Below are 10083 nucleotides of genomic sequence, written 5' to 3' on the forward strand. Positions count from 1 at the left end.
CCCATCAGGACCCATGGATTTATGGGTATAAACCCTGAATCCATTATAATAGTTTAGAGTTATTCTTTTATAATTCATGAGGATATGTTATAACTTTCAATTACTGCATGTTATAGACAAGGCAGAAAATGGGTATGCTAAAAGAAAAATTATAATCACAGAAATTCATAGTTTCCCATGAGTTCTTTTAAAAAAGGAGCTGTACTGCAAAAGGTCAAAGTAGCCTTATGAGAATTTTAAGAGACCTAAAGCTACATTAACTCCTTTTCAAATAACAGAACATTTTCCTTTTGTAATCTAGAGTTTTTGCTATCACTTTTGACTTATTCAGCAAGGTTGATTCTGCCAGCCAATTGTTAATTTTTTAAATCTGCAAATTTGATGTTCTGCACAATTTCAGGTCAGATGACCTTTAGACCTAGCAAGAATATTTGCACCTGAACACCATATTAGCAGAGCAAAACAGTTGCTTAAAATGCATCTTGACTTTTATAGTATATGTAGAACAGATTTATATGACAGGTGCCTGTTTCTCTGTGGATATATCTGTGTTATGTATTAGTCTGCAAAAAATAAGGTTGTGGTCAGTAAAACAATTTTTAGCAGCAAGAGCAGATACTTTTTGCTTTGCCTTGAAGCTGAAATAGTTTTTGAAAACGTGTCAATGTTACCCTAATACTACTCCCTGGGGTTTTTTTTCCCCCTAATGAAGCTGAAGAAATTAATACAACAGGGAGCCATGGAGGTAGAGAAATTAAAAGATTCAAAAAGGTACCCTAATATCAAGAATTTTCACAGTTATGAACACCTTGTCCACTGAAAACACCGTTAAACTTTATGGTCAGCTACAAGCCAGTCTGTAGTTATTATGGAGACAAACTGTCAGAGAGGTTAAGGTTTTGCGGTATTAACATGAGAGCAAAGTAGTCTCTTCAGGTGGCTTTGGTTGGGATATGTGCATGTATTTGTGGCTAGAAATTGCATTGAGTGGCATTATGTTGGAATGCAAAGTATTATCTAGGTTTTTGAGTTTCACTATTAAATGAAGTGTTCTTCTGTTTCTCTACTGTTATTCCTACATTGCTTCTTAATTAAGTATTTGATCTAGTTGCATTTTTTTCTAGTTTTCCTTAATGGCCTCCTTTCCAGACGTACCTTTTGGAATTTTCCTGTTCAGTGTCTGTGCTGTTGTCATTGGCTTTATACAGGTATTGGCATTATCCTTTTACATTTTCACTGTCACATAGATTTTTTTTTTGATAGAACTAAAATTACATTTCTTAGCTAAGGTTATAAATTGCTAAATGTCTTTTTTGTTTGTATGGCATTCTTTTTCAAAGTTGTGCCTGTGATAATATAGTGTCTGTATATAAGATGAAAGTTTGCATTGCCACTGTCTTTTGAAGATGATTTATGCAACTAAATGATTTATACATGCAGTGTATCGTGAAATCTCAGAGTTTCTAAGACCAGCTCTCCATCTGGGAGTGAAAAATAAGGGTGAACATATTTTGGAATTTGTTGATTTGTAGTTTTACAGTTTTATACTCGAAATGCTGCGTATACTTTTGTATAGTAACTTCAGTAATGCTCTTCTCCTTGCAGGCTGTGATAGTATTGTATGCATTCTATCACCCACACTTACTGAATCAACAGATACAGGTGTCTGAAAATCAGAATTTCTATAAATGTCATATCTTAAAGATTATCCTAAGAGGACCAGTTTTATGCTGTTTAGCAGCCATCTTTTCTTTTTTCTTTATTCCTTTGGTAAGTTCTTCCAGTTAACTGAAAACTTTGATGCTGCAGTTAATATTTGTTGTATTTAGGACTGTCCGTGCTAAATATGCAGCCTTTCTCAGTTGCCAGTTTAGTAGTGTTGTAATCATGGCTGCTCTTTTGTATTGAAGCTGTTCAGTTCACGGAGACCAATCCGTAATTTGATATGTGAGTTTGGGTAGTTTTGAAAGAATATTCTGCTACAATATTTGCTTTACTTCCTCTGCCTGGTTTTTTTAAATGCTTCTCTTAGTTAGAACTAGGTCTTCTAAACCATAACTCAGCATCTTGTAACTCATCATAAGTAGGTGAGATAATGTGTACAGTTACATGAAATAAATGTCACATTGCACAAACTGAAGACAAGTGAATATAATTGCTGCATTAACTCGGTGAAAAAGCAAATAGATTAAGCAGACCAGTTAGCCAAACTGCATCTCAAAACAAATGTTTTTGGCTCAGGCCTGCTCTTACACAGCCTTTTTCTCTGCCATCTTTATTAAATGGCAGTGAGTTGCTCCTACTTATTAATACCTTTTTACCTTTCTCAGAACCCCTTCTTGGAACTGAAATCTAGTTTCTGTATGTATCTTGAGCTTCCTTTCCTCTGTCTTGTTCTTTAGGAAAAGGTGGATTTAACTGAATTTAAAGATTCCATGGGAATTAGCAATGTTTCAATAATCTCAAAATTTGTGAGGAATTAGGTTGCTGTTGACAGGGACAATTACAAGTCCAAACATGAAAAGGCTTAATTTTAACTGAAAATGTTTTCCCCTTACAACCTTCCTTCCCTCTTCTCCCTCGCCTTGTTCACTACTGTATTTTATTTTAATGTTAAAAACAGTCAAATTAGTCTCCGAGTTGCTTTTGTGCTTAGACTTGTGCAAAGCCTGTGAACCACTTATGACCCACTGAGGTGTCTTTGGGACACAAGTAGTAGAATCATGGAACCACAGAATATCTCAAGTTGGAAGGGACCCCTAAGGATCACATGGGATAGTTCTCCAAATTCCAAAGAAGCCATTACTGCATTTTTATTAGCAGAATTATTTAATTTCTTTTTTTAGTTTGCTTCATTAGTAGTTCTAAATTAGCTATCAAAAAGCTGTATTGGGTTGTACATGCAATATTCAGGTGGTGCCTGTGCATTTCAGGTGAGCCTTTTCCCACGTCACAACGTCAAGATTTGTTTTTCTCTGTGTGGTTATACCTAAAGATTGAGAGTAATAGTTTCATATTAAACTTGGAAGGTAATTTATATGTTGATAACTAAATTTAAACTGTGTTAATTTTTCCTCTCCATAGTCTTATGTACTTCTGGGGCTTGTAATCGTTTTTCCACATCTCACTCGATTCATTACATGGTGTAAAACCAAGATTGTTGGTGAGTAACAATATTTATAAGAGTGTGTTCAGATATGTTATGAAGTTGTCGACATATTAGCCAAACAGCCTGGAATGAAGTAATTTTAGTTGTCCTTCCATTTTCAGTCTTGGAACTTCGTCATTTTGGGGTTTATTGCCATGCTTCCAAACAGTTTCTCCCTCGCTCCCTGGTTTCCCTTAATTCATGACTAGATTTGTCTAAGGTACAACACATTCAAAGATCATTTCTGAACGCAAAACCTCTCTTGTTTGTCCTGAATATGCAGGTGCATGCAGACTCACAGAAGTCCATGAATAATGGCTGCAGGCCATCTGTCCCTTTTTCTTCCTAAAAAGAAACCATGAGGATTGAAGAGTATAGGAAGCAAGCTCTATGCCTGTATCACTTTCTTGCAGCAATAGTACCTGGTCTCACATTTTCAAACGGGCAAGCAGAGCACGTGTAAATCAAACTTTTTCAGGGTAATTAACTGTTCAGGGTGTTACATTTCCTTAATCTAGCTGCTGTAGTCTAAAGATGTGCCTTCACACACAGCTTAAGTCAGCCTAAATCCTTGCTTCCTTCCCTCATGCTCCTTGCTTATATTCTTTCCACCCCTACCTTGTGTCAGCACTAAGAGTTGCACAACCACACCAACAGCCACAGCTGCTGTTAAACTCCGCTGAGAAGGAGGCTGCCAGTGCCCAAATAAAGGGGAAGGTGGTATTGTGCAATGTACTCAGCCAAAAGGTGGAGTGTCCGTCTTCAAGAGCAATACAAACTGACCACAGAACAGATCATGTCTTTGGAATTGTCACTCCCACAGTGAGTGTGAAGAATAACACCTTTATCCTTCTGCTGCTGCTGTTTAGCCTAGTACAAGTATGTCTGTGTACACTGTGAATGTGAACGTACTTTTGACTGTCCTGTGTGGCAGAAATAATAGTCAAGGAGACAGAAATGTTTTGAAACAGCTAAAGCCAGACTCTCAGAGCCAGAGAATAAACACATAGAAATACTGCTTGTGCCTACTGCAACCAGGGCACTGGCATTTCCAGTCAGGTCATGTCTATGTATGTCTTGTCCCATGAGATGGCTGACATAAATTACTGCTCTATTGACTGAATTGTGATTACATTTGCTTTTTCATTCAGTTCCTCTCCTTCCTTCTTCTGGAAGCGGGAAGCTTTTTCTTCATTCAGTCTACACTCATGAAGTGGTGCAGCTTGGTTAGCTGGGCAGTTCAGAGTCCAGTCTTTAGAGATGTGCTTGACATTTCCTCTAAAAGCTCCAGAGCCCCACCTTTTGACCAAAGACTGGATTTATTTTAAAGCAGGCCATTTGATGTCCCAATGCAGCCTCCATACTCCAGTGAGTTTTTTCTTTCATGCACTGTCTTAGAGGACCTACAGCTACTAGGGCTTCCTGAGGCACAGCATCTGATTTGTTTAGATCGAATGTTTTGTTCAATTACAGCTTTGAGTCATTATTCACTTGGTGGAAATGGTCTGCCATACTGCTCTAAGGACAGGGCTTTTTTGTCCCTTAAGCACTTGTCATGAAAGCAACATGAACTTCAAAGAGAGGCATTGCTGCTGGAAAAAATGGAGTGACTGACCTGTGTGACCCTTTTTTCCACAGAAAGATTTTGGCAGGTGTGGAGAAAGGGAGGTCACAGTAGGTTGTTTAATTACCTTGTTTTGTACTACCTGTTTTTGTCTTTCATTAGTAAACATCTAGATTTGTTTCCAGGCCAGAGAGATGAAGAGGAGGTACACCATAGTTTAGAAACCTTCACTCTTTACCTCAGTGAGCCTCTGAGTAAGGAACGGGTAGAAGGATTTAGTGATGGGGTCTATGCTATTGTAGCAACCCTGCTCATTTTGGATATATGGTAAGGCTTTGTGTTGCCTCTTACACTTTATGTTGATAAATATAATGCTAACTTTTGTTTGTATGTAATATTTGCAGAAATAAAATTAACAAAACACTGTCCTAGACTTCTAAAACCTGCAGGGATTACTTTAAGTATGATTTTCTGGAAAGATAACACAAAAGATATTTCTAACACCCACATTTCAGCAGTAGTGATCATCAGTCTATTTAATGTATGTTGGGGTGGGGTGTCTTGAAGAACAAAGCTTCCTTTATGCTTAGTCATGTTTTTAGATAAAAGGCTTTTATCAACAAAAGCTGTTTAGTCACTGTGGCAACATTAACCTAAAGGAATGTCAGCTTACTTTCAGATTTCCTTTCAGATCTGATTTATTTGCAGAGCTGTTATTTGAAATGCTGTTTTCAAGTTACTAATTGGAGAACTACAGAGTGGATGTTTGTCGTTTCTTACTTGGTCAGAGTAAAGCAACATAGTTCAGTGTTGCTCCAGGTGTGTTTTTGTAGCATTAACATGCAAAGTAAAGGAAGTTTTCTCTCCACAGTGAAGACAACGTCCCTGATCCCAGAGAAGTTGAGAAGTTCAACATCAGCCTTCTTGAAGCTTTAAGTGAATATGGGCCAAACTACCTTGCCTACTTTGGCTCATTTGTAACAATTGGTCTCCTGTGGTTTGTTCATCACTCACTTTTCCTTTATGTAACAAAAGCTACACGATTAATGGGACTGCTTAACATACTTTCATTGGCTTTCATTGGTGGGCTTCCTCTAGCTTACCAGCTGACCAGTGAATTTGCAGAGAAGTCTCACAATGAAATAGAAGCCATTCAGGTCAGCTGTGTTATCACTTTCTTTGCCAGCATATTTCAGTTTGCAATATGGACCACAGCCCTCCTCCATGAAAGGGAAACTTTGCATCCTTTTGCTAGATATGGTGGCAAGGAGCATGCCTTCATGTTTGCCAAGCTGTCTCTCTACCCTTGTGTAAGCCTTGGGGCCTTCTTTCTAACGTGCTTATTAAGTGAATTTAGCACAGCAATTTTCCACCTTATGCAGATTGTAATCCCATTTGCTTTTCTTGCCTTGCGCATTTTTGTTAGAATTTCTTTAACTGTTGTAAAGTCTGTGATGTCTCTCTCCAGGCGGAAGGTTGTGTTGTTAGAAGAAGAGGAGGCATGTTTGTCTCCTACTGAAGCACTGTCCTAAATTTCCATTGCAGTGCATGTGAAATTACATTTAACTTCAGTTCTTCTAATTCACATTATCTTCATGTGTGGATTATACTGACCTAAACCAGAGCCTGTGTTGTCCATAACTGGGGCATATTTTAGTTTTCGCTGGTCATGCTTGAGACCCCTTCTCCAAAACCTGTAATTGAAAAAAATTGGGTAAATAGGGGAGGCATAGAAAAGCATGTTCCCCTTCCTTTAGAGTTGCCCTTTTGGAAAAAATGCTGCTTGACATGTAACTGAATAAGGATTGATTAAGAAGTGCAAAAACAGATGCACAACAAAATGCCCTTTTTTCTGACATCTGGCAGTCGTTACAGCAGCCAAACACAGGTATAGAAAGCTGGTTGTGCTGCTGTAAGCTAAGGAGTGAGGCTTAGAAGACAGGGTGACCTCTGGATTTCTGCATGGTAGATTTGTGCATACAGGTTGCTGGTCTCCCCCACTGTTTTTTTTTTAATGGTTACAATGTCTCTTCTGCACAGTCACAAACATAGTAGCATTTGGTGTTTGAGTGGCTCTGGGCATGAGTTTAGATGGGAGTTGCAATTGTGACCCAGATGCAGTCTTCCAGGCTACCTGAACACAAATTCTTCAGGTATATCTGTTGTTTAAAAAAGGATGTGCATGAGAAATGGGGATTCATGTGGCTATACGTCCAAGACTTGAACTAGCTTTGATATCTTCATGGGAAGAGATTAAAAGAGCTGTGGAACTAGTGTGGAACTGAAAACTAGTGGTAAATTTGTTTTCAGTTCTGAAGCAGCTGTTCATCTGAAATGAAAGGTTTGGATTTCTCAGGTTTTTTGTGTCTGTTTTCACACCTGTTGGAAGGAACATCCTTCTGTTATTCTGAAGGCATGATGTCTTATTCGGAGTGTGAAACTTTCCTGTCACGAATAACAGTTTCCCATCAGGTAAGGGAATTGAGTTTTTCCCTAAGTAGGGGCTAACCAAGGGAACCCACAGATTTCTGAGCCTCAGCAAGAAAGCAAATGAAACTAACCCTGTGGAAATTCTAGTCCATGGCATTTAAAATTTTTTTTTATGCTCATCTGCAGTTTGATATTTGATAAAGCTTATGCTTTATGCTTATGAAATGTTACCCTGCAGAGAGCTATACAGGAGTGGGCAAAGTCGTCTAGCTTCTGGCTGCCCTGGAAGCCTTTATATTTCTTTTTGGCAGAGCCAGTTGTTTGTATCTTGAACTGTCTTAGTGCCTGATAACTTGAATGCCATATTTAAAGGCATTTGGGGGATTTTGTTCTTTCTCTTAAAAAAACCTTTTAAAATACTGTGGCAAAAAATGCCTCAAGTAATTGTTAGTGAAAACAAATTCAGATATCTCGTTTCAGTTGAGATCAGTCTTGAAAGCACTTGTGCTTTTTGTTTGAAGCACCTTAGTACCAATATGTAATTGTTAGTATTACATACTTGTTGTGAGAGGGTGTGTTAGGTATTCAAGGGGTTTTGTACCTGGTTGAAGTTCAGTGACTTGCAGTAGGATTCTGTATTGTGTTGTGTTATCACTGGGTTTTTCTGATATTTAATAAAAGCACTTTTGATTTTACATTATTTTATTTCTAATGTGCAGTGGACACATAATAAACAGTGAATATGTGTATTTGTAATAAATTTCAGTTAGTGAAAAAGCTTCTAGCCCTTATTTTTGCTCTGCAGATGAAACTTAAATGCGTTGTCTACAATTACAATGATGTTGGACATCTTTCTTTTTTTTTTCCTTCAAAATCATCAAGGTCCCTTCCAAGCTTAACCATTCCATGATTTTGAATGAAACACCCAAAAGCTTTTAATGTGAGGTAAAGAAATGTTGATTCTGTTTCTGTTGGTACTTGAAGAAAATGAGACCTGAAACTGAATCTGACCAAGAGGAGTTTCATTCCAATGTTTAAAGGGGTGCTTTGAAGATCAGTGAATTGCAATGTACAAATCCTACAAGGAACTGTATTGACTAACTAATGCATTTTTCCTTTTTTTTTTTTTTTTTTTACCCCACTTGCAAGTAAGTTATTTGTTCTACAGAAAGAACAATATTTTTTGCTTTGTAGTCAAGATACCATTATTCAAACCAAATTTAGTAACATGTCAGGACCTAGGGCAAACTTGACCTAAGGTTTTGTATAAACAGCACCATTCTGATGTTTAGGATCATTCTGATAGTTTTGGTAAGTTCTGGAGAAACAAACTGCATTTGAGAACAAGGCATTAATTTGAATTGTGTGATTCTGAAGTGGAAAGAACATTCTCAAATCAAACTGTAACTACCTGTTCTTTACAGAATTACTAGTGACCACAGGTTTTTGTCTCTAGAAAAATTCAAGTGAAACATAATGATGATAATAATCCCAGAATCACTGCATGATGAGGTTGGAAGGGATCGCTGGAGACTGTCTAGTCCAACCCTCCTATTTAAAATAGGGTTGGCTACAGCTGGTTGCTAAGGAGTCTGTCCAGTCAGACTGAGCATCTGCACAGATGGAGACACCACAGCCATTCAAATGGGCAACCTGCTTGAGTGTCCAGTTGCCCTTAGAGTTAAAAAAAAAAAAAAAATGGGGGGGGGAGGTTTTTCTTCCCTTTAAAAGGAATTTCCTGTATTTCACTTTGTGCCCATTGCTTGTCATCCTGTCACGAGGCAACACTGAGAAGAGTCTAGCTCTGTCTTTGCTCCTCCCCATCAAGTAATCATAAACATTGATAAGAACCCCCCCAATCCTTCTGCCAGCTGCATAGTCCTAACTCTCTGAGTCTCTCCTTGTATGAGACATCTTCCAGTCCCTGCATCGTTTCCATCATCCAGCTTCCCTTCTGATGACACTGAAATTTTTTGCCCATAATACAGGTACTGCCAGTCAGGAACTTAATAGATCAGGCCGGACAAAATGTGGCCATGCGTGGCAGGGTATTTGAGAAGTCCATTGTCTCTCGGTTCACAATTGTAATTCCATAATGACAGCTCTTTTTTTGTTCAGGCCAGTTGGCCTTTTTAATGGATTAATGTTCAAGATTAATCCATTCAAGAAGTTAAAAGATGATAACAGTCACTTACAGGCAGAACTGTCATCTCTGCTTTCCATAACAAATAGTGCTAGCTGAAAACCTCTCTTGAAGACTGCTGAAGAATGCAGTTTCAGTTTGGAGCTTTCAGAATAATTATGAGCACGCAGAGCTCTTAATTGACTTTAAAAGAGAAACAGTCATAGCCATTTGTGTTTATTCACTATAAAAGTTGTAAATGGTTTATGACCCTTCTCCATTTTTATAGAATCATAGAATCACAGGATGGTTTGGGTTGGAAAGGACCTTAAAGCCCATCCAGTTCCCCCCCCCTGCCATGGGCAGGGACACCTCCCACTAGACCAGGTTGCTCAAAGCCTCATCCAGTCTGGCCTTGAACACCTCCAGGGATGGGGCATCCACAGTTTCTCTGGGCAACCTGGGCCACTGCCTCACCACCTGCACAGGAAAACATTTCTTCCTTAGATCTCCATCTTCCCTCTTTCAGCTTAAAACCATTACCCCTCATTCTGTCAGTCCACCCCCGATCAAGAGCTCCCCCATCTTGCCCGTTGCCCCCTTTCAGCACTGGAAGGCCACTAGAAGGTCTCCCCAGAGCCTTCTCTCCTCCGGGCTGAACAACCCCCACTCTCTCTGCCTGTCCTTGTACGGGACGTGCTCCAGCCCTCTGATCATCTTCCTGGCCTCCTCTGGACCTGCTCCAACAGGTCCATGTCCTTCTTATGTTGGGGGCCCCAGAGCTGGATGCAGCACTGCAGGTGGGGTCTCACAAGAGCA

The 10083-nt window shown here is 39.0% G+C and overlaps 1 protein-coding gene across 1 annotated transcript; it reads left to right on the forward strand.

Annotated features, from left to right (window-relative positions):
- Positions 1-1124: 1124 nt before the first annotated feature.
- Positions 1125-6366, forward strand: TMEM175 (transmembrane protein 175; the record flags this gene model as incomplete). Its single annotated transcript, XM_010077666.1, has 5 exons — positions 1125-1208; positions 1606-1770; positions 3085-3163; positions 4898-5039; positions 5584-6366. Coding segments are annotated over 5 exons (1131 nt in total), but the record flags the coding sequence as incomplete, so codon positions are not given.
- Positions 6367-10083: the final 3717 nt, after the last annotated feature.

This window comes from Pterocles gutturalis, unplaced genomic scaffold (assembly GCF_000699245.1).
Source record: "Pterocles gutturalis isolate BGI_N339 unplaced genomic scaffold, ASM69924v1 scaffold6168, whole genome shotgun sequence".
Lineage (NCBI taxonomy): Eukaryota > Metazoa > Chordata > Aves > Pterocliformes > Pteroclidae > Pterocles > Pterocles gutturalis.